The 24,583-nt window shown below is 42.1% G+C and overlaps 1 protein-coding gene and 1 long non-coding RNA gene across 2 annotated transcripts; one reads left to right on the top strand and one right to left on the bottom strand.

Moving 5' to 3' along the window:
* The first annotated feature begins 3,583 nt into the window (after nucleotides 1–3,583).
* LOC118501725 lies at nucleotides 3,584–16,832 on the top strand. Its single transcript, XR_004904377.1, has 3 exons — nucleotides 3,584–3,733; nucleotides 4,495–4,497; nucleotides 16,822–16,832. It is a non-coding gene; the product is annotated as an uncharacterized LOC118501725 (long non-coding RNA).
* Nucleotides 4,841–5,550, bottom strand: LOC114514639 (enhancer of rudimentary homolog). The gene has a single exon (XM_028533858.2). The coding sequence runs from the start codon at nucleotides 5,512–5,514 to the stop codon at nucleotides 5,200–5,202; it is 315 nt and encodes a 104-aa protein (XP_028389659.1). The 5' UTR covers nucleotides 5,515–5,550; the 3' UTR covers nucleotides 4,841–5,199.
* Nucleotides 16,833–24,583: the final 7,751 nt, after the last annotated feature.

Raw genomic sequence — 24,583 nt, 5'->3', positions numbered from 1 at the left:
TAAATACGTATTTGGGGAAAAGGACCTGAAGAAAGATAACTTTGGGACCCTGATTTTTTAGTACATTTTAATTTATTTTTCCTGAATAAGATAAGTAGTTACTCCTCCTTGTTATGCCACAGAAAACTCATTTAACAACCTCTTTTGAATTGTGAGTGAATTCACAAATCCCTCAGCAGGTTGATGAGACTATTGCATAACATGTTTAATGACTTTTAAAGTTCACTCTCACCCCTGCATGGCTAAGTGACCTACAGCTCTTTCCTCCCATTTGTTTTCTGTTCAATACACACATGCATTTCTCATCACCCTCAGTAATGGAGCAGGATTCTCTGAAAGGTTAGCCTCAGAATTGGACGCAACAGTTCAAAACCTATTTCAGGATACCTTCTTATACCTTTAGAAGAACACCCACCCACCCCCTACGAAAGCCAGTTTTTTAATTTACAATGAGACCCACCTGTCGCACTACTTGGCACCGTGTTTGTAGAGCACAGTGCTTCCTCCCTGCAGGCTAGTGTACGTGGAAACCAAACTATGGTCAGAAGGTTGCTGGGGAGCCTTTCATCAGAGTGAGGGGGATGGATGATCGTGTTGGTGGGTGGTCGTGGTCCGAGGACCTTTCATCCTGTGGGACTCTCCTTCCCCTGGGGTTGTCCATGAGTCACCACGCCCTCTTGTTAGATTCATTTCCACCTGGATTTAGGAACAGTCCTTTCTATTATAATTTTCAGTTGTACATGTATAAATTTCACTTTTGATTTTGAGTATTATCAGGAAAGTTGTTATTTTTACTTCACTATTCGTTAACGAGCGGTTAACACTCAAACTTTGGAGCCAGCCTGCCTAGGCTAGAAACCTTCTCTGCAACTCCATTAGTCATGTGACCTTGAGCAAGGCATTGGACCTCTCTGTGCCTCAGTGTGATCTATAATAGGCCAAGGTAACAATAGTACGTCACGAGAATTAACAGTACTTGGCACCTACTGAGCCATAGGTATATGTTAGCCACTATCCCCCCACCCCCAGACACACACCTCCAGGGCAGGATTTTCTTGCCCTATAATAGTTTACAGTGATGGAGAAATTGGCAACAAGTTAAATGTATAAAAATAGGGAAATGGTTAAATAAATTATGGCATATCTGTGGATTAGTTTCCTAAGGATGTCACAACAAAATAACTCAAACTGGGTGGCTTAAATTGACAAAGATTTATTCTCTCACAGTTCCAGAGGCTAGAAGTCCAAAATCAAGGTGTTGGCAGGGCTGTGTTCTCTGCAGGATCTGTGGAAAAATCTGTTCCATGCCTCTCTCTTAGCTCCTGTGCTGCCAGCAACCCTTGTCGTTCCATGGTTTGCAGCTGCCTAACTCCAGTCTCCACCTCTGCTGTCACTTGGAGTCCTCCCTCTGTGTCAGCCTTCTCTTCTTGTAAGGACACCTGTCACATAAGACTAAGGGCCCACCATACTCCATTATGGCCTCCTTTTGACTAGTTCCATCTGCAATGACCCTATTTCCAAATAAGTGCACATTCTGAGGTCCTGGGGGCTAGGATTTTTCAACATAACTGTTTTTAGGGAAAACAAATCAACCAACCCATAACAATACATAAGTTACAAAGTCATTTAAAATCATACTTTCACAGAATATTTAATTTCTCTTGGTATTAATGACCTTACATCAACACTCACAGGTGCACAAAAGGGAAGCTTATGGGGGTATTTCTACTGGTGAGACATTGGGAAAAACTGCATACTCAGTAGTAAGGGAGTGGACACACCAACTCATATAACTGTTACAGAACAAACAAGGGGGGCCTGGGACGACATACTATTAATGAAAGAAGCCCCCAGGTCCGTTATGTCCGCCACCAGAGGAAAGACGTCTCTCAATGCCAGAGATTTGTGAAAAGGAAAGGAAATGTTTATTTAATGCTATACAAACTTAAAGTAGTGACCTAATGTCTTTATCAAAAATCCTAAAGTCCCTTAAAACACCCACAAACACACACAGTCCTTCTTTCCCCCTTTGCCCAGTCCAGAGTACCGTATCTCAGGAAAGAAAATAGAAGTCCATGGCTCAGGCAGTCCTCTGGTTATTCCCAGTTAGTACTCCATCATGACTGGGAGGCCTCCCTGGGTTCCTGGCACCCTCAGCTGAGTTGCCGGGATCTCTGCTAAAACCAGGTGGTGGTTCCCCCTTCTAAAGCTGCGGGGGCCCCCACTCTGGCAAAGGCACGTGGTCCTCTCTCCCAGGGCCACGGGAGTCCCTACTCAGCCAAAACCGCGTGCTTCTCCCCCTACACAGTGGCTGCAAGGTGGGGGGTGGGGGGTTGCCACTCTGCCAAAGCCAAGTGGCGGTTCTCTGCTAAAGCTGCATGGTGATTCTCCCTTGCAGGGCTGCGGGAATCCTCACTCTGCTAAAGCTGCATGGTTCTCTCTCTCAGGGCTGCTGCATCTGGGTTTAAATCCCCGCACCAGTCTTCCTCTGCAGCCCCATTTCCGACTCCTCCCACACTCGGGCACACCTGCCCTCAATCTGCTGTCTTTTCCAGCTTTTCTGGTCGCCATAGTGGGTCTGGGCAGGTGTGACGATGTCATGGAGCCAATCTTCTCCGAGCTCCCACGCAGACACTGTAACTCGGGGGACCTGCCCCCCAGTCCCATCTTGGGGGGGAGTCCCTTTCCATCCCCCTGGCCTTGAGCATGGCCATAGCTATTTAGCATGTCTAAGTGACCAGCCAAAGGCTATAGGTATGTTAAATGACCATGCCATGGATTAGCTGCAAAGCTGCCCTGCATGTTCTTGCTCTGTGTGCCCCTTCCCCCAACTCACCTAAAGGGGAAGGGGTGAAGACATCTTAAAATCTCCTGGACACCTTGAGTTCTGGACCCCATTTCAAATGCCTATTTGGGGTCCCCCCTCTTGGCTGCACCCTGTAACATAACCATACCAAATATACAATGCAGCAGTTAGAAAGAATGAGATAGATTTATGTTTACTGATTACAAAAACAGAAGCAGCATCTTTCAGGACAATGGCTATTTAGTCCTTGGACTTACTCTGTTCTAGTCTCATGGCTTTGAGAATTATCTTTATGTGGACGAATCTTGAATTTATTTATATCTTCAGCCTGAATCTCCTCCTGGAACCTGGCCCCAGGAGGTCAAACAGATGTCTCAGACCTAACTCATGCAGAATCAGACTCATGACCTTGTTCCCTTGAGCGCTCCACCTGACGCCTTCCCTTGATGCGGATCCTGGCCAGCAGGATCTGTGTGTTGTGGCGGCTATGAACAAAATCACATGGACTACAGAAGTCCTGTGGACAAAAAGGGACGGCATGGCCACTCTCTTAGTGAGAGAGAGGGCCCCGACCCCTGCCTGGACAGGCCTTTATTGTTTTGCTGGGTACATTACATCTAGGATGGTCCTCATTTACTATGCACAGGTTCACTGTAAGTGATTACCTTTTACAGATAACAAAGGAAAGAATCTTGCTCATTCAAAGAGAAGGATGTTGCAGACCAAGGGGAAAAGTGGTTGAACTGGTTACACTTCATACTTGGGAGCTTTAGCACAGATTTTAGGAACTTACTGTAAAGATATGCAGTAAATGTTTGCTGCCCCAATTCAGGGTGAGGGAGTTTTAGCAAAAAGTCTCATAGCAGCCTAGGTACAATGCAAGCCTCATTCTCCATGGGAAAAACTATCCGTGGGTGTGGCTCCTGTGTACCAACTCACTGGCCTGTCCGAGTGGGGCTGAGCTACATTCCCACGCCACACGGAATGGCTCCCTATAATCCCTACTGTAGCAACTGCCACTCTGGTTTTCAGTTGCTCAGGCAAAAGCGAGCAAACTGGTCGGCAAGCAGAGAGGAGCAAAAAGCCTGGTGCCATCCTTCACCCTGTCTCTTACCCCACACTGAATCTGCCAGCAAGCCCTGTTGTCTGTGCCTTACCCAAACATCTTATGAATCGGAGCAGCCCTCACCACCTCCATGGCTGCTCCATAGGTCTGAACTTCCGTCACCTCTCTGTGGACCCAGCCATGCAGTCATTGGCTCGTAAGGGGGCTCCTTCTCTGTCTTTTCCCTCCCTTCGCCAAGTACTATCTGTTCCCAGCACAACAGTGACAATGATCCTTTTAAAACCTAAGGCAGATCATATGTCACGCTTCTATTCAAAATCTATGGAATAAATGGAGACCAACTATATGAGAGAAACAAAGGCTTTTATTGATTCAGCGCTTGCTGTACAAGGAAGTCAGCCACTGTCAAGTGCATGTCAGCAGAGACTAAATGGCTGGTGGAGGGGTGGGAAGGCTATGCTGTGAAAAAGGGAAGGCCAAGTGGGCCCCGACAGGAGGCTGTGCAATGAGGGAGCTGGAGGCGGGATACCTGGAAGAGGGCATCTTGTGTGATTGGCAGGAGAGCATATTTGACCTTCTCTGGTTGGTTCTAAGTTGGGAGTGCAGACAGAAGTCAGGGAAGCTGGTATTCATTAATCAAGTCTGACCAGTTTGGGCCAATTGTTACAGAAGTGATTATTTAACTTCCTGGATTGTTACTAGAGATAGCAATCTAGCTTTCCACATGTTTGGTTTATAGTAGGCGGGCCTCCTGGCCTGGTTGCTGTAACTCAGGGGTTGGTTTCCTGAGCCGAAGACAGCAGAATGCGGGTCAGAGCTCTTTTTTCACATAAGGTCCGGCCACTCTTCATCTCTGTAGTCAGTTGGTCACTTCCAACTGCACCTCACTTCCTAATGAAATCCGAAGTTCTTTTTTTTTTTTTTTTTTTTTTTTTTAACTAAAGAACATTTATTCATTTTGTACTAAGACTTTATCTTAGGACATAACTAAATTGTGTCACCACCCTCCACCCCAACTTGAAGAAGGGTTAGTACAGTGAATGTTACAAAGCAGATATGAACATTAACTGACAAAGTAAAACCCTTCAAAATCATCATAACAATGTTTAAGTAAAAAAAAAAGAAAAAAAAAAAAAAGAAAAAAAAAATAGGTGATGGGAGTTTCAGGTTGAACAAGATCCTCACATTTCATCTAACACATTCAATCCTGACTAGAGTGTACCAAAATGGAAACAGGATTACTATAGTACAAAACTTCCACTACAGATTGCTGTACACACCTGTGTTCCAAGCCCACCCCAAACCCTAATTCTCCCAGCACAACTAACTATTTCCCGGCCTGTTGGGCCTGCCGACGAAGGAGCACATAGATCTTCTCTTTAATCCAGTCTTTGTTATAGGGCTGGTATGTCTGGGTATCAGCTCGGTAAACGAGACAGCTGAGGTCTGCCAGGTCATCAATAAAGTCAAACAACTGGCTGATATCATATGTGATAGAGGGGCTGTTGGGATTCATTCTCTTCAGATGTTCTTCATACATTTTACAAACACCTTCCATGCATTCATTCACTGATTCATAGTCAGCATAAGTTCTGCCTTCTGGCCTCTTGGTAGGCTGTACCAGTAAAATGGTGTGAGACATCGTGCCAAACTCTTTCGCTGCAGCTGCCGAAATCCGAAGTTCTAATAGCCTGCTGAGCCATGTGACTTGTCCCCAAGTGCCTCTGTTCCTGTTCCCACTATTCTCTACTCGACCTTTCCCCTCCAGCCACACGGCAGGCACAGTCCTCTCAGTGTGCACAGAGGCTCCCTCCCTCACTTCTTCCAGCTCTTTCCCAACTGCAGTGGTCCTAGTGTGGCCTCTGCAGAGCCCTCGTCTGCACAGTCTTCTTCCTGTAGCACTTAGATCTTCGACATGATTAGAAAACTCTCCCCATCGCAATGCTGACTCCTGAGGGCAGAGAACTTGTGTGTTTTGTCTGGTTAACAGTCTGCAGTACCTAGAATAGAGCAAGGCACATATTAGGGACTCAATATGTATGTGTGGAATAAATAAGTGTGTGACAAACAATACTCTCTTATTTTTCATTATCATTTTAGCCAGATTACATCATAAAATAGCCTTGCGACCTGCCAGTACAATATCCAACATTACTGCTTTCCCCATTGTCCGTCCATCTGTAAATCATTCCTTGTTTTGCTGTTTTTACAAAACCTGCACAATCTGCCCCATGCCCTCTGACCTCACCCCTTCTCTTTCTTCCTTGCTCTTTCTGTTCAGGTCCCTATGGCTCCTCGATGCTCCTCAAGCAACCAGGCAGCTCCTCCCTGCTGCTTTTCACAACCGCTCTTCGTCCACCTGAATGCCCTTCCTCCAGGCATCCCCAGGGACATTTGTATAAAAATAAAATAATTAGGTTTGTAGAGCCCCTTCTTAGAACATCCCTCAACCCAGGCTGATGGCATAATACCAGCAAACAGGAACAAGATGATGTGGTCTGCATTCACCATTCCCTGAAGCTCTGGCTGAGGGATAGCATGTAAACTATCAGAGCAGAATTGAAGGCCTCCATAGATTCCAGAAAATTCTCTAAATAAATCCCATTCCTCTGAACCAGCCTTTGGCCAAGTATTGAGCTGCATTGAGTTGGAAGTTGGGTCCCCAGCAGGTGCCAGGGGAGCAGACCTCACACTATGTCACATGAACTGCAGACCCTTTGGGCTTAAAGGCCATTCAGGTCGTTGAGAGAACGCATATCCTCTCATTGGATGCAGCTACAGATACACACCTGGAGGCAAGATCACCCCTCCCCCGAGGGGAAGCAGACAGAGCCCTCAGGTAAGGCTGCATTTTTCTCCTGGAAGAAAATCCTGGATCTACTATAGCAAGTGGAAGAATAAGACACTATAATTCTATAACATGAAGAAAGGCCAAATAATTTTGGCCTGGCAAATTTTAAGCTATATGTTAAAACATGTCCTGTGCCTATTAAAACATATATAGAAAAAGTACCCACAAAACATCTGACTCAAGCAATGCACCTACTGGGCAGAGCCCCTGTGGTTTGTTAACTTAAAGTGGGTTAGTGATTTCCAATTTTTTGAATTATATACCCTTATCAGTAAAAACTTTTTGATAAACACCATCAATATGTTTATATTTTTGCTTTAGAAATGCTATTCACCTAATCCATAATAATTTCCTATGTATATTATTAAAATTTTAAATGATGAGACAAATACAAACATGAGCAAAATATTTTCACTCATCCGATCCCACAGGCTCATTGGGAACATGGGCAGGGACCCTGAGGCCCACGCATCATACTTTGGAGGACACTGCCCCTTTTTGAAAGTTGAGGGGAAATTCCCACAACATCCAGTGAATCATTTTAAGATGTACAGTTTGAGGCATTTGGTGCATTCACATTGTTGTGCAATCACCATTTCAATAGAATTTCAAAATATTTTCATCATTCCAAAAGGAAACTACCACTAAGCAGTCACCCCATTCCTCTCTTCTTCTGCCCTGGTCTCTAGATTTACCTATTTTGGATACCTCTTACAAATGGGATCATAGACAATATGACCTTTTGTGTCTGTTGGTTTTTTTTTTTTTCACTCAGCATAATGTTTCGCAGTTCATCCACATTGTGGTACGCTTCATTCCTTTTGGTGGCCGAGGTGCATCCCCCCCATATGTATAGACCATGTGTTGTTCATCCACTTATCTGCTGAAAGACATTGGGTTGTTTCCACCTTTTGGCTATTGTGGATAGTGCTGCTATGGACATTCGTGTACAGGTATTTGAATCCTGCTTTCAACTCTTTTTGCTATATACCCTGGAATGAAACTTATGGGTCTCCTGGTAATTCTATCTTTAACTTTCTGAGTAACCGCCAAACTTTCCCACAGCAGCTGTACCATTGTACGTTCCCACTGGCTATGTGAAAAGGTAGCAGTCCTTGATGACCCTTGTTATTTTCCATTTTTGTCATTGTAGTCATCTCAATAGGTGTACAGTGGTATCTCATTGTCATTATGATTTGCATTTCCCTGATGACTGATGATCTTCTCATGTGCTTGTTGTCTATTTGTATAACGCTGGGAAATATTTGTTCAAGTCCTCTGCCTGCTGTTGTTAATTGGGTTGTTTGACTTTCTGTGTTGGAACCACTGCACCTTTTCATTTCTGCCACACAATGACAGGCATTTTTATTTTATTTTTTATTTTTAAAGATTTTATTTATTTACTTTTAGAGAAGGAAGAAGGGAGGGAGAAAGAGAAGGAGAGAAACATCAATGTGTGAGAGATACCTCAATCAGCTGCCCCTCACACACCCCCAACTGGGGACATGCAACCCAGGTCCCTGTAACCCAGGCATGTGCCCTGACTGGGAATCAAACCAGTGACCCTTTGGTTCACAAGCTGGCACTCAGTCCACTGAGCCACACCAGTCTGGGCATGACTGGCATTTTTAATGATGACTCAGAAGCCCTGCAAGGAAGAATATATTACATTCCCTATACTTCTGGTGTTATAAAATTAATAATCATATTTCAATTTTTTGAGAATTGATAATCCAACTTTGATAAACATATTAATCATTACTGAGGCTAGTTAATCATCAGAACACATCCTTCTTCAGCTTATTTCATTGAGTAACAGAGTTTGCTATGTAAATATCTTGACTTTCAGGTACCATAGTATGGTTTGTGGTTGATAGTTGTCTGTTTTCTTTTTGGTTGCTCCACATAACAGCTAAGCAATTGCAGATGCTTGAAAAGGTTTTTAATTAATGCGAGCTTGAAGTGTTCCACACTTGAGTTTAAGTGTATATAATAATCACTCTACAAATAATTGCAAATTAATTGGCTGTTACCTGTATGCTAGAACATGTCTTTTCTGATGGTGGGTTATTATTATGTACTTGGCCAAGTATATTGACTTCAAAAGCCAAATTTTCAAAATTGTGCTCTTTTTTTTTTAGTTATATACTCTATTCTTAGTTGACATATTAACAGGCTAAGTAAAGGATCATATTGACCTTTAGGAAAAGTATAAGAAATAATGGGGTTGAACCCAAAGAGAAAAGTATAAGGAAAATCAGTCTTTTTATTCTGAACTGTATAGTTTACTCTTAAATTTGTGTAATTCTTGAAACCTCTCAGCTTTGGTGATCATTGGTTATCTTTTACTTGACAGTCAAATAAAAACATGAGGGGATATAAGGGGACTAAATGGTAATGGAAAAAATATAATAAAGATTATATGTTTTAAAAAAAACCATGAATAATGAAGGAAGTTAAGGGAGGTAGAAGAGGGCAAAGGGGGGATAAATGGTGATGGAAGGAGACTTGACTTGGGGTGGTGAACACACAATACAATATACAGATGATATATTATTGAATTGTATACCTGAAACCTATATAACTTTATTAACCAATGTTACCCCGATAAATTCTATAAAAGTAATAAAAATAAATAAAAAATAAAAACATGAACAGTGAGTTTATTGGGCAAGAAACAAAGATAGCTATCATAATCTTCATTTCTGATGCTGAAGGCCACTGTCCCTTAACTCAGCTAAATGACCTGATGGGAATGATTGCATTTTAAGCTAAGAAATGCAGTGTTAGAATCTTTTATTTTAGCTAAATCTTTACAATCAAATGAAGATCAGTATTGGAAGGGAAGCCATGTGGTGCTTGTAGGTCTGTCTGGCGCCTCATGCAATTTGGCCCCTGGAGTGTTTGTTTGTTTTAACCCTTCATCCCTTTATTATTCGCCTGAACACATTTATGGGGTTCTGGAGTTATTGCTCTGTACAATGGGAGAAATATTTTATGCTGTATTTTTAACTCTTAAATGTTCTGTTTAGGTCCCTAACATGAATTGTATAGAATGAGAAGATGGCACTTATTGATTAAGACAACTTACATTCTGCATCCTACTCTTCAGAAGAGAATAGCAAATGGTTATTGCTCATCAATGTCTTTTTTCCCTGTGGTCATAGGGAGACATGGAGAAGGAGCAAGAAACTATTCTTTAGCCAATTTGGTAAGAGGACCTAATTAGATCCCGCACCCCCCACCCCAGCCAAAGCAAAGCATTTGCTTTTATGTATCCTTTCCCACTGGATTTCAGCTATAGCACTTTATGGATAAGGGCAGATCAGGGATGCCGAGGATGAATATATTACAACAATGCTTTTGTGACAAATACTGATTAAAAATTCATACACTGACACACAAATTTATGTTATACTTGCTTATTGCATAGAATATAAGAATAAGTTTAATAGTTAAAGCAACTGCCAATCTAACACTGGTAATCTACTTAGAAGGGACCCAAAAGCTCATTTCTCTCTCCCACATGAATCAATTAACACTAAGCAAATAGGCTCTTTAATTTCATCAAGATTATACTCTTTTGATTTTATTTTGACTTAGTTTTTTTTTAATGAAAGACATGCCAACAGGTACATCAGTGAAATACACATACTCGTATGTAGTATCTCCTTCCAAAGAGAGATTCTTTACCCAGTGGGATTGAGGCTTATTAACCTTGGCCTAATTGTGGTCTTGAGCTGTCACTCATTTATTATTTATCTTCATACCCTCTAACCTGGTTCTCTATCCATTTTAAACAGACAAGACAGCCTTAAGGGCTCTTTTAAACCGTCTAAAATGTAGGCATTCTTCAGGCAACCAATGAATGCATAAAGAAGTGGAGCAACAAATTGATGTTGCTCTCTCTTTCTCTCTGTGTCTAAAAAAATCAATAGATAAAAATTAAAAAGAAAATAAAATATGAGCATTCTACTTAGACATGGGCCCTAAATCTTCTCCTTGCAAAAAGTGTCTGAGGTATGCAGGGCCAGTAGCAGAATTTTTGTGATAATTAAGACTCAATTCCTGCATTTTAAAAAGAGATCCAAAAAGCTATTGAAAGAAACCTGAGGGGTGTAGTCCTAGGCATTTGTCAGCAGAGGCCTGAAGTCCTCCTGGGCTTACTCCTCGGCCGGCGGGCACATCAGAGGGCCTCCGCTCACTGACACTGTTTCTAGTGTCAACACTGAAATCTAATGTGGAGGGAGGAGCACTGCAGGCACCCAGTCCCTTACATTAGGGACACCGATTTAAGACTATCCCAACAGGGTCAGTGGTCAATTTCATACTATTTTCCTTATCTCCTTCTTGCCTGGAAGCCATGTCAGTTAGCAACCAAAGTCTAACCAAACTGTGTTTTCATGTTTCTTGTGTCTCCACACACAGGCTCCGTGGCCCAGTCAGTCTCCCTTCACCCCTTTGTCTTTTACTGACAAGGATGTCCTTACTGAGGGAGACACAATCTCTTTATCTTCACCTGTCCCCTTCAGTCAAACTCTGATCCAACCCTTTCATCTCAACCTCACTGTTCCCTTTCCCTCATTCAAAACACTGTTCTCCTCAAGACACAAAGAAAAACCAGACCTAGAATGTAGCCCAGCAGAGATAACCAGATCCAGAGCTTCCCGAACTTGCCTGAGGGAAAGATGCACTTGGCTGCTGGCTACAATTCAGACTCCACTGAATGAGTCTCTAGGGAAGGGCTCTGGGAATCTTTCCTTTTAATCAGGGTCCCAGGTTATTTTTTAGCACCAGGATAAGAGTAGTTTGGTGCTTCTCAAACTGTAGCAGGCCTCAGAATGCATTTTGTTAAAACCCATTGCTGGGCCCTAATCCATGGCTTTCAGTTGGTTGGACATCATCCTGGTCAAGGGCACATGCCTGGGTTGCAAGCCTTGTAAGAGGCAACAGATGGATGTTTCTCTCTCATAGGTTTCTCTCTTTCCCTCCCTCCCCTTCTCTCTTTCTCAAAGAAAACAAACAAAAAAGAGATTGCTAGGCCCCAACTCACTGTGGCCATTTTAGTAAATCTAGGGTGGGTCCTGATAATTTGCATTCCTACAGAAATCCAAATGCTGTTGCAGGTCTGGTAGCCCCACCCTGACAATTACTGATTCTAGTCCATTTGAAACTGAGTTACTCCCAGTGAAGGGACTTGCTCAAGACTGATATGTTAATGGTGCTACCCCTGTGTCAAAGAAAAGGCAAGACATACTTCTCAAATACACAAACTGGACAACACAAGTAGAGAAGGAGCAACCTCGCCTCCAGACCAAAGTCCACAAAGGACTCCAGTTCTGCTTTTCTCACATACTAGAATCACCAATCCATAAACGAATGTCTTATTCTTTGTTTTCAAAGTTTTGTTTCATTTCATTTTTGCTTTCAAGTCTTTTTTCCTTGCAAACGATCAGAATGACTCGGAATTTTTCTGTCCAGGCCACAGAATCTCACAAACTCTTGTAAAGGTTTTCCGATTAAACGTGAGCTTTGAACGCACCTTGGGGATGGGTCTGGCTGATTCCGGTACAGGGCAGTGCGTGTTTCTGTAGGTTCGTTGCATGTAGTGGAAATTGTAAGAGAACCCAGCAAGTGACTGGAAGCAAATTGCATCTGCTGGCCTTTTGCTGATCAATTAGGCATTGATGCCTTTGCTCCTGTAAGTAGGTCTTTGGGGAGTGACTAAAAAGAGATCCAATACTTTAATGCTGAGCTACTTTGCAGACATTATGAGAGTTAATAAAACTCATTACCTTTTAGCTTTCTTCTGTCAAGGGACGCAATGCTCTAGCATAGTTGTGTGTGTGTGTGTGTGTGTGTGTGTGTGTGTGTTACAGTACAAATATCAGTCAGAGAACTCGTGCACAGTTTTTTAAAATTAAATAAAATAAAAAATAAATATCAGCCAGAGACTTACGGTAGTCTAGGGTGCGCTTACAAATAAACATTTCCGTTTATTGCCACAGACACGTGAGCAAGGTTCTAATACACAACTCAGGTCAGCAGGCAAGAGAAGGAGCATTCGTGAAAAATGTCAATTATTATTTCACTGTGTAAAGTGTAGAAGAAAATACATAATTTAACATAAGGGAAAAAGCAAAATTTTTTCAGGATATTATCTTTAGGCAGAAAAGTTTAAATTCCTTACAGAGGGAGGGAAAAAAGTATTGGAGACTCATCTTAACTGGTGATACAAACTGAGCTGTTTTCAGTTCTTCCTAAAGTCTTTGTGTAAATATAGTGAATAGTCAAACAGGAAATTAGATGTAAATTAAACTTACAAGTAACCAGGCAAAGGCAATCAGAATTTAAAGGAAAAAGGAATGTAATCAAATCAAACTTCTGTTTTCGAAACTGCTTCTGTTTTGTGCTGTCTTTCAAGATTCTTGGACTTAGTTTTCATCCATGGAGGAGAGATGAGACTTTGGGATTCGGCTTTGTACGCGGTTCAGGAAAATAACTCCAAAAACATGTTTCCGTCTAGCACAACACTTTGGAGGAGTGTGACGGAGGAGGTGGAAGAATGGAATGAAAAATCGGAATATGGGAAGGCGTACCTAGCAGAAGTTCTGTAAGGGGCGGAGAATAACTACAACGTTCATAGAATAGATGCGTTAAAACAAGACAAAACCAGGTTCATAGAGAGACACTAAAGTGATGGTTACCTGGATTGAAGGAGGGGTTATGGGGGAGGTGTAAAAGGAAAGGGTCTATAATCAATACTATTCTGACATGTTTGCACAGTGATCGATGAGGTTACTAGGGCTAGTGGGGTGACTACAGTGTAAGGCGTACAAATGCATGCACCACTGTATGGTGTACCTGGAACTAATATAACCATAGAAGGTAGCATACCAACTCTTCTTAAGTTAACATAATAATAAATTAAAATAAATGAGAAAAAAAGATTGCATACATATCTTTTTCTTTTTTGAAAATTAGTGAAGGTCAGCGTTTTGTCAAATATTTGTTTAATTTAAAAAACTTCTAGCCTGGCTGGTGTAGCTCGGTGGATTGAGTGCAGGCCTGCAAACCAAAGCATTGCCAGTTGGATTCCCAGTCAGGGCATATGCCTGAGTTGCAGGCCAGGTCCCCAGTATGGGGTGTGCTAGAGGCAACCATACATTGATGTTTCACTCCCTCTCTTTCTTCCTCCCTTCCCCTCTCTCTAAAAATAAATAAATAAACTCTTAAAAAATTCTTGTTTCATATGATTACAAAAGTACCGTGTGCTTATCATAAAACCTCAAATATTACAGAAGTGTGTATGAAATATCTCACTCTCCTTCCCAATATTTTTGAATCTGGTTAGCACCAGTATTCCTGTTTTGGTCAGAAAACTATGTTAGATTAGGAATGAGACTAAGTTCACGAAGTTTCCCGGAGCATTACTAGGAACCATAACCACTGACTCTGGAGTTCACGGCATACTTTTGTAGGCTTTGTCTCTGTGGACTTACAAAAATGTTTATTTTATAACTTTTTCTATGCTGCATCAGTTTAAGAATAAAATTTAATGTTTATTTATTTATTTTTATATTTTAATCATTGTTCAAATACAGTTTTCTCCTTTTTACTCCCAATCCAGTCCCCCCTCCCACCCTCCCCACTTCCCTCCCATTACCACCCTCCCCTTAAATTTAATGTTTTTAATTAGATTTTGGCATTCAATAGGATCTGTCAGTTAATCATTCTTTTAGAGGATAAATCATTGCTCACAAATGTTTCACTTTTCCTTTGTGGTTCTATTAGTCCACTCATTGATTAGTGTCTCATGAAAAAATAAAAAGGTCAAAAATGGATGTAGTTAATAATCTACAGATGAGACTTGAGTGCTTCTGTAGGAAATACCCAGACCAAACACCATGACTTAATGATATGAATTAATTTGTGTAAAAATAATTGCAGTTGGTGCAATGTGGTTAGCAAGAAGGGACTCCGATGATGATGATGATGATGATGATGATGATGATGATGATGACGACGACGACGACGATGATGACTAAAATTGGGGGGCGTGATTTTAAAACATTGAGGGGTTTTCAGAGTTTCTGTTCTCATTGTTATGTGAGGATGTTGCTTGGACTCGTGACTGGCTTTGGTTCTTTGTGCTGGTGGGGTCTCTATTTAGTTTAAAACGAAGCACTTAGCCCATCTTTTAAACAATAAAAGGTGGTCATGCTCTAATACCTTAACCCTGCGGGGCTATTGTCTGCTTTCCAGTATGTTCGATAGACTTTGCAGTCAGGATTGAGCTATGCAAATAAGACTATCTTTTGTTAAGTAAATTTAGAAATGCAAATAAAGATGCAAGAAAAAGAAGCATTAAATTTTTTTTTACTTACATTACTAGCCATTCAAGTAATAAAACAATTAAAGAAAAAATAGAAATTGTGTGGGGTTGTAAATTTATTCTTCTTACAATGCTAATATAGAACAACCTTGTTCGTACTCCTGAATACAATTACGGTGTACGAGATACAGCCTAATCATTCACAATTTATCTTTTCGTTTGTCTTGCCTCTTTTGTAAAGAGGCAAGAAACATCAACTAAAGTCATACATTTATAGAACAAAATTTCTAGAAGTGTGCTTTCTACCTATGGCATCTTTGGTAATCATCATTGTTAGGACTATGGGATGGCAAATTTACCGTGGTCGTAGTTCTAGATAGAACAATCTCAATGACATTGGTCACATACAGACATCTCCTGGTAGGTATGGGCATGTGGAACAGAAAGTCATTTTGGCGATGCCTTTCCTAGCTCTGTTCTGGACCAAGAACTTCTTCCTTCATTCCCACACCCCTTCATGCTTCTAATGAATGTATGACCTTGAGCAAGTATATCAACCTCTCAATGTTTCAGTTTTTCATCTGTAAAATGGGAATACTAAACATAATTTTGAATGAGAGAAATGCTACATGGATTGAAGAGACTACTGCAAAACACCCAGTACTCTGAAATCTAGCTAGTGCTTAATAGAAGTAAACTTCTCTTTCTTCTTCTTCTTCCTCTTTAAAAAATTACTTATTTTTAGAGAAAGGGGAAAGGAGGGAGAAAGAAACAAAACATCAGTGTGTGAGAAATATATCAATTGGTTGCCTCGTGCATGCCCCCAACTGGGAACCTGGCCTGCAACCCAAGCGTGTGCCCTGACTGGGAATTGAACTGGTGAGTTTTTGGTTTATAGGCTGGCATTCAGTCCACTGAACCACACCAGCCAGGGCTTCTTCCTCTTCTTTCTCCTCCTCCTTCTTCCCTTTCCTCTTTGTTATAGTCATCTTCTTGTTATTTAATTTTAGTAGACATGGCGTTATACTTACATACAGTCATAAACTTTTGAAAACATAGAAATGTTTTCCTGTAGAGATAATAACCTACATTTACAAAGTATTTGCTTGGGGACAGGCTCTACATGGGTTCTTTAGATGCTCTTCCTTGTCTGAGTCTCACAGTTGTTTCACGGCGGAGCTGGGATAGAGCCCAGTATGTCAGGCTCCAGTGCTGGCCGCACACTCACTGCACAAAGTCACAGTTGAGTTGTTCCTTAACCTTTTTCCTCTTTACATGCCATTTCTGAGTGAATTCATCCTCTGTGCTTCCTACCACCACTGGTGATTCTGCAGTTCCAGCCAGATCTTTCTTCTAAGATCCAAATCAATTATTTCCAATGCCTTCCCTTTTTATATTTCAAATTGAACTCCTTTCCCAACAAATTGAGTCCCTCCTGAGTTCTCTATTGTCATTTAATGGAATCACTAGAAACTTGAGAGTTACTCCGTGCCCTGAACCTCTCTTCTTTGTCCTCCACGTCACTGGTCACCTGGTCCTGCTCCATCCAACTGTAGATTATCTGTCAGATCTTCCCTCTTTCACGGAATAATCATCACTTTAATTCAGAACCTCATGGGTGACTTTCCAAAACATACCCTGATCATGTCTCTTCTTTGCTTTCAGTTCTCTGTCTGGTCCCCTCACTTCATTCAGAATGTATTTTGAACTTCTTCCTGAGGCTTCCAGGACACTTTATGATCTGGCCCCTCCCCACTGCCCAGCTTCAATGCCAAGTATCCATCATTCCCGATAAACCCACTGACGTGAGGTTTCCTGAATGATCTGGGTTGCTCCAGGCCTCTATGTATATGCTCAGGTCATTTTCACAGGTTGGAAAATTACAAGTTCCTTGATTTCCCCATCCCTACTGACTTGGATAATAACTCCTTTTCCCTGAAGACTGAGAGCTCTTATGTCCTATTTAGTTTCTCTCCACCATCAGCTTTCCCAGAGTAACTGTTTGACCCTTTTATGTGATCTACAAAGCACTGTGCATCTCCCCTGCTATACACTGACTTATTCCATTGTATTTTTATCTATAGTTTTCTGTTAGTTTGAACTTGTTAAAGCCAAGAAGGCAAAACCATTGGAATAGAGTAGAAAAATCATGTTCTTAGAGACACACTGGGCTTATTCACTGTGACTTTCATCCAAAGTTGGCTCAGTTTCCTCTTCTATAGAATGGGAATGATAGCATCAGTCTCATGGGATTGCTATGGTGGTTAAATGAGATCATGATGGTATTATTATTAATCTTTAACCAATACATCAGCATGTAGAAAGTTCTCAACAAATGTCACATAAATTAATAAATGTATTCATACTTATATTCTGTCCTTTCTCCTGGTGACCAGTAGGATGTTAATTATAAGACAAAGACATCCAGTCCTGGCCAGTGTGGCTCAGTGGATTGAACACCAGCCTGCAAACCGAAGGGTTGCCAGTTTGATTCCCAGTCTTTATACACACACACACACACACACACACACACACACACACACATTTTCTTTATCCTTTCATCTGTGGATGGACACATAGCTTGCTTCCATGTCTTGCCCCTTGTAAATAATGCTGCAGTGTACATGGGGGTGCAGACATCCCTTTGAGACTGTTTTTCTTTCCTTTGGAAGTATACCCAGAAATGGAATTGCTGGATCATATGATAATTCTATGTTTAATTTTTTGAGGAAACTCCATACTTTTTTCCATACACCAATTTACATTCCTACCAACAGTACACAAGGTCTCCTAAGGAGGAAAGGTTTCTGCTCACTGCATTTTGAGCCAGGTTCCCAGTGGGACTAATCAGCCTTGACCAGGGCCACGTTAGGCCCTTCCATAAACCTGGAGGGAGTAATGTCTACAACCTGCAGTTTGGACAGAACTCACTCCCGCTCTCACACAAATGATAGTATAAGAGGGGTCCGCTGTGCAATATTATAGCATTTTTATCGAGTGCTCAAAGGTTATTGACCAAGATCTAATATATATAAAACTCAAACTTTTCCCCAATCTTCATCCAAAAAGAGATATATTCACTGTGCAACACTTAATTCTCAACATTACTGGACTATTTATGCTACGTGCCATTTGCTTTCATGAGCTCCTGAATTATTTTCTTAGACTATTGACTTTCTTCTTGTTCTCTTAAGATTTTTGTTAATGTGGTATGATCATAACCCAGCCAACACTTTTGCTAACATTTTTGTCTATAAATGGAATAAGGAAGCAGCAATTTCTCCATGTCATGAAAATCAATTTTTGGATTTATTTTTTTCCCACTGATTCATGAAGCCTCGCCAGGGAGGACTATTAGCCAATTAATTTTGGTTACTCCTAGCAGTGAACTCATCAGGTATCTCATTAGTTAGGTGCTTCATGCCTTTTGCATGCACTCTTTTCAGTTTGTTACTGAATTAAAGAGGCAGGTGACTCATGAGAGAGATAGGGATCACACCTGTGATGCTGTATTCACATGTGGGAGCTGAGAGCCCTGTCCTGTTTCATTTCAAAGAGATGATAAGGCAGCAGCAGATGGGTTCTCAGACCCTCCCTGGCTACTGGAGGGAATGGCTTCGAAGTTTTAATGACCTTCCGGAAGCACAGGGGAATTTTGAAAAGCTTAATGAGCTTCTGAAAACACCTGGTAACATCCCCCAGCAAAGCTGATCTTCAAAGAGAAAGAAAGTAAATGCAGAATCCATTCACTTTCCTTGAGTCATGACGCATCACTCCTGACTTTAATTTGTTTGTTGGAATCTGAGTCAGGAGCATCTGAACAAAACTGGGCTTAGATTGAGGGTAGGGGTTAGGGATGTTCATGTACTAAAAAGGCAACCTTCCAGCCAGAGATAATTTTGTTAATGAATGTTATAATTTAAAAATAATTTCTTTAATTTATTGATTTTAGAGGGAGAGAGAGAGAGAGGAAGAGGGAGGGAGAGAGAGACAGACTTGTTCCACTCATTCACGCATTCATTGGTTGATTCTTATTTGTGCCCTGGCTTGGGAGGGAACCTGCAACCTCGGAGTATCAGGCCAATGCTCTAAGCAAGTGAGCTACAGGGTCAGGGCAAAGGTTATTTAAATTTTGTCAACACTTAGGGAAATATGAAATGATGACAGGTAATCATTTCTTCAGTACTCCCAATAAATGTGGGAAAAAGTGATGGTGCGTGTGTGGTTGGGTGTGATTTGTAGGTATCCAGCTTTGTGTTAGTTTCCTAGAGCTGCAGTAACAAAGTCTCACAAACTGGGTGGCTTAAAAAAACAAAAACCTATTTTCTCACACTTCTGGAGGCTACATGTCTGTAATCAAGATACTGGCAGGGACTTAGCTATCCCGGAAACCTCTTTCTTGTCTTTTCCAGCTGCTGGTGGCCCCAGCTCTTGGCTTAACTTCCATCCCTGCTTCTGTCTTCACACGGTGGTCTTCCATCTTATAAGGACACCAGTTACATTGGATTAGGTGGCCTCATCTTAACTCTTACATTTGCACTGACTCTATTTCCAAACAAGGCCTCGTTTGTAGGTGAGGGGAGGTTAGCACTTTACTACAGGGTTTTGGATGACACCATTCCACCCGTGACAGGGTTTCAGCCTGCCTGTTCTCTGGTGGGTGTGTTGTATCCTTCAGTCTCCACCACTGGGTTTGAGAATCCTCAGAGAAGACACAGATCAGTTGAAGCAAGTGTAAATTCTTAAAATTGTGGCTGGGGCTTTTGTCCTGGATATCAAACCTCAAAGGAATGCCTTTTAACCTCAATCTCTAAGCATAGATGGAAACTTTCCCTAAGAACCTGGCTCTGAGGAATACTCACCTCCTGTGGAAAGGTTCAGCCTCAAGGGAGCTAGTTCAGGTCTCTGCATTATTTGAATCACTCTTCCTGGAGAGCTCCCCATCCTGCTCCTCATTCTTGGGAGCTCTGTTCATGATTTTGTGTCCTGAAGATGAAGTGAGGTGAGGAGAATGTGTGCCCAACAGAACACCTCTTCCTTTTTCTTCTAAAAGTTAAAAATCTATTGATTTTTTTTTGATAGACAGAAAGAGAGAGAGAGAGAAACATCAATTTGTTGTTCCACCTTCAAACTTTTGTTTTTGATTTATGAATTTTTAGAGAAATAAAGGAAGGGAGAGAGAGAAAAAAATCCATTTGTTGTTCTAATTATTCTTTCATTCACTGGTTGATTTTTGTATGTGCTCTGACTGAGGATCGAACTCATGACCTTGGGATATTCAAAGTATGCTCTAACCAGCTGAGCAACCAGCCAGGGCTATTTCTTGAATCTTAAAGGGTAAGATACATCCCCTGCTTTTCTAAAACCAAACTGTCATACCAGTAGACTTTTTGATATTCAGAATTTCCAGTTAAAACAAAGATTCACTATAAAATAGTGAAAAAATAGGTAGCCATTTCAATGATCCCACGTGCAAGTGCAGAAGAAGAGACTAAGATGCTCAGTTTTCTGATTTCAGCCAGGTCTGTGCTCTTCAAGAAAGTGTGGCGTCACCCCTCTCTGATGGCTCTCTGTAATCAGGGGTGGTTGTCAGGTTGAGAATGGTGACTGACCCTTGGCTGAGAAACATTATCTATTCAATTAATGGCCCATAAAGTGATTTAGGTAAAAGACAAGATGGGAATTTCTTTTTCCAAAGGAGAAAGACAATATGGTCTAATTTACCAAAATTCAAGCTTTTAAAAGGTTTTAGAAAATGTAATATATCACTTGTATAGGATTATAGAAACCATAAGAGGAAACCAGAGGCTAACAGGCAAAGAAATACTACTGGTACGTTTCGAAGAGAAGAACATAGGTGAACATTTATGCTCATTTGATTAGCCCAATTGTTGATATGAAATGAGGTGAACAGTTGTTCTGTGTGTTTAAAAATGAAATGCCCCCAAAAGTGAATATGGCACTGTATGGAATATACACAGAGCCTTTGCTCTTTATCACACACACCTGAGTAAAGCTGCTGAATCAAAATAATCTTACACATGAAAGAAAGTGTGTGGAACACAGTAGCACTCCCAGATGGTATCAAGGGGCCATTATTATGTAGGGGGTGTTGTACTCTGGACATCAGAATCTGGACACAATTTTCCAAGAAGTCTCTTCCCTATGAGATAGTTAACTTCATCAATACCTACAGAGATTCTTTAATTCAGGGCCTTATAACACCAAAAAGTTTAATTTGGAATGGCTGGATGCACAACAGCCCGAGACCTTTGTCTTCTGAGCACTGGCTTGAGCACAGATACCATACAGTGCAGCCCAGGCTGGGCTGCCAGCTCCTCAGGAGGAAGCTGGTGGGGCCCCCAGCCGGGCATGTCTCAGGCAAGGCCTCTCTGCTGGTCCCAGGCTCCCTTGGCTGCCCTGGTTCTTTTCTGGCTCCTCCTCTGCAAATTCCCAAGAGGTGCTCCAGACATCAACTACAGAAGCACTCAGCCTCTCTCTGTAGTACTCAGGGTGCTGATGATTGGAGGTTTGCTAGCGTTTGGAAGTCCCCTGCCTTTTGAGCCATGGAGTGGGGTGGGATGTGGTGAGGGTGCTGCTTAATTCTCTAGTATTAGCAGAGTAGCTTCCGGTTTGAATGGCACCTGAGAATCAGGAGTTGTGGATTCTGGGATTTATTCAATCACTCTTCCATTCATTCATTCAATTTTGCCCCCCCCCCCCCACCTTTACAGTAGCTAAGCAATCAAAAACACAAATTTGATCATGCCATTTTCCTGCTCAAAGTCTCATTGCCCTTAGAACAAATCCCATGTCTTTATCTCAGCCTACATGACATTCCTTCATTTACCAAGCATTTATTGTGTGTCCTATGCTCTGTGCAGGACTGGTTTAGGTTCTTGGCATGGATCAGGAGAGTTAACAGACGAGATCCATGTGCTGTGGCGCTTGCATTCTGGCAAGGGAGACAGTGAAAATGAGTATGCTACAGTACAAAAACTCAGCGTTTGTTAGAAGGTATAGCCCACAGTGCAGCTGTGGGCTGGCAGACTGCCTTTTTAATGGAGCTCCTCCTGCACACTCCCCAGGGTCCTCAGGGAGCTGACTACAGAGATTCGGCCTCAGGGCCTTGGCATGAATTCCTCCTCTGTGGGGAGCTGTCTCCCACGGATCCAGTTTGCTGCTCACTTGGGTCAGTTCTCTGCTCAGATGCCATCTCCCTGAGGAGACCTTGCCCACTTCAAATCCCACCTCTAAACACCCTCTTTTCCCCTTCTCTGGCTTTATTTTTCTTCACGACACTTACATCACTGTGTAGTAGTTGTACTGGTTCATTTATTTGTTGTCTCTCTCTCCACACTAGAACACAAGCATCCCGGGGTCTTGACTTTTCGTCCTTTCTATCACCAGCTCTTAGTATTTTTGCCATCTGAGCTGCTGCTGGGGGTGGAGGTAGAAGCCCATGTGACCTTACCCTTACCGGGAAGCTTCCTCAGTGTTTAACTCTTCCCTCTGGGGGCTGCCCCAGGGAGTCTGTCCTCTAATGCTCCCCTTTCTGAGGCTCCAGGTGGGTATTTACAATATGAATTAAAAGCCTGATTACACTGACACCAAATCCCTGGATTCTAACCTCACCTTGTATAGCTCATTATAATCACAATGGCCAATATTTTAGGAGCTCCTACTTTGCACTTACTTCCCCCTGGATAATCTCTTTATGAGCTTCAAGCCTTTGGATTCTACCCTTGAGGTGGATACTAGAACTATCATCAGTTTGTAGATAAGGGAGCTGAGGCTCAGGGTCACACTGTCCTTACAAGGCTGAGCTGACAAGGAGAACCAGCTCACCTGACTCCAGGATTCTACTCTTCACTACAGTCTAGTGCCACCTGGTTCTAGAATGTTCATCGTTTTGGGAGACTGGTTTCCATATTCCCACAGTCCAAGTCCCTTGTCAGCCCTTATTGGGATGATTGGTTCCTGGGCTAAAGGGGCATGTAGACAAATATTCTTTTCTTAAAAAAAAAGTTTTATTTTTTTAATTACTGCTACAAGTTTTCCCCAAATTCCTATTATGTCTCCCGTTGATAAGCTGAGGAGAATAGTATGGGAATCTAAGAATTTCTTTTTTCCTCACATCCTAAGGCCCTGAGAAGAGCCAGTTGCATTCTGCCTGCTATGGGCATGCTTCGTAATCTGGGTGCCACAGGGGTCTGGCAGGGCCTGTTGGGGGAGGGCACCCCACAATCTGGAGGGGCCCTGAAGTCCCTCTTTTCTATACTTTTTGGTGGGCACAGGGGTTTTTGAGCTCTATTTCTCCCTCCATGGACAATTCCATTCTCTACCAATGTTTCCAAATTATGCATCTTTCGACATTATTTTGTCCTTTATCAGAGCTCCTTTAAAGGGGTAGAGTGCAGGGTGGGAATGAGGCCTTGACCTCCACCCTTAAAGGTGAGAGGGTCTGACCCAACACAGAGCAACATGCATTTGGACTTAGTTTTCATTTTAACAAAGAGGTGATGATTTTCCGAAGTGACATATAATCATTAACTTCCTAGTTGGATTGGAAAATGGATCTCTCTTTGCAGCTTCTATGCTCAAACCACTTCATCACACTGTTGTCTTGGGTAATTTCAATTAGAGTGTTGTCTGTCTGGCAGAGTATCACGTCCCCTATCAGTTGGTGGCTGGCTAAAGGACAGGGAGAGGTGAAGGAATTATGTGAACCGTATTCTATCTTTTTGCATGTCTACGGGAAGTCTGTGACTGAAGCTCCACATAATGTGGTCTCACCTTCCGGAACAGTGGGATTAAGCTGGGGGTGTGTGTAAAAATCCACATTCCTAGCCACTAAAACACTATTTGACTGAAATACTGGTTCAGGGACCTAAGACTTACAGTGCACTGAAAAGCAACTCCCACAAAGGTCTGGTTTGCTCCTAAGAGCCTCCAGCTACTGAACATGGAGCCTCAATGGTCAGTTTTGGGGGAACCAGAGATTAAAATGTGATGATTCTTTGTCTCCCTCCCTGGGTGTGTTACATGTGGTGCAAAAGTTCAGCTACAGAACATCCCATTTCCACACTCGCCCGACTGCAGAGCCCTGTGGGAGGCCAACAGGGGCAACTAAGCTTACATTTGTCAGGATTCCTGTCTTCTGCCTTGGCCCTCACAGCTTCTATGCCAATGAAAATGAAACAGGAAAATGTGAATGGATGATCCTGGAGCCTGCTGATCCTGGTGAAAATTATTGAGGCGAACAGAGGATCAGGCCAGTTTAAGAGATGGAAGAGGCTCCTTTCTGCTGACGTCGGCAGGGGACATTGGGAGCACGTTGCACATTCTGGGTCATCCGCTGCTGCGTGTGTCCCATAGAGTCCCAATGAAAGTCTGTCATTGAAATAGGCATCAAAAGCAGTGCTAGATAAGTTTAAAAAGCAGCTAATGTCACATGAACATAAAACTCCATTCAATAAATGCACAAGATAATAAAAGAGATAATTTCCAGTGACCATTAGGGAG

This window comes from Phyllostomus discolor, chromosome 7 (genome assembly GCF_004126475.2).
Source record: "Phyllostomus discolor isolate MPI-MPIP mPhyDis1 chromosome 7, mPhyDis1.pri.v3, whole genome shotgun sequence".
Taxonomy (NCBI): domain Eukaryota; kingdom Metazoa; phylum Chordata; class Mammalia; order Chiroptera; family Phyllostomidae; genus Phyllostomus; species Phyllostomus discolor.
This window is presented reverse-complemented; position numbering and strand designations above follow the sequence as displayed.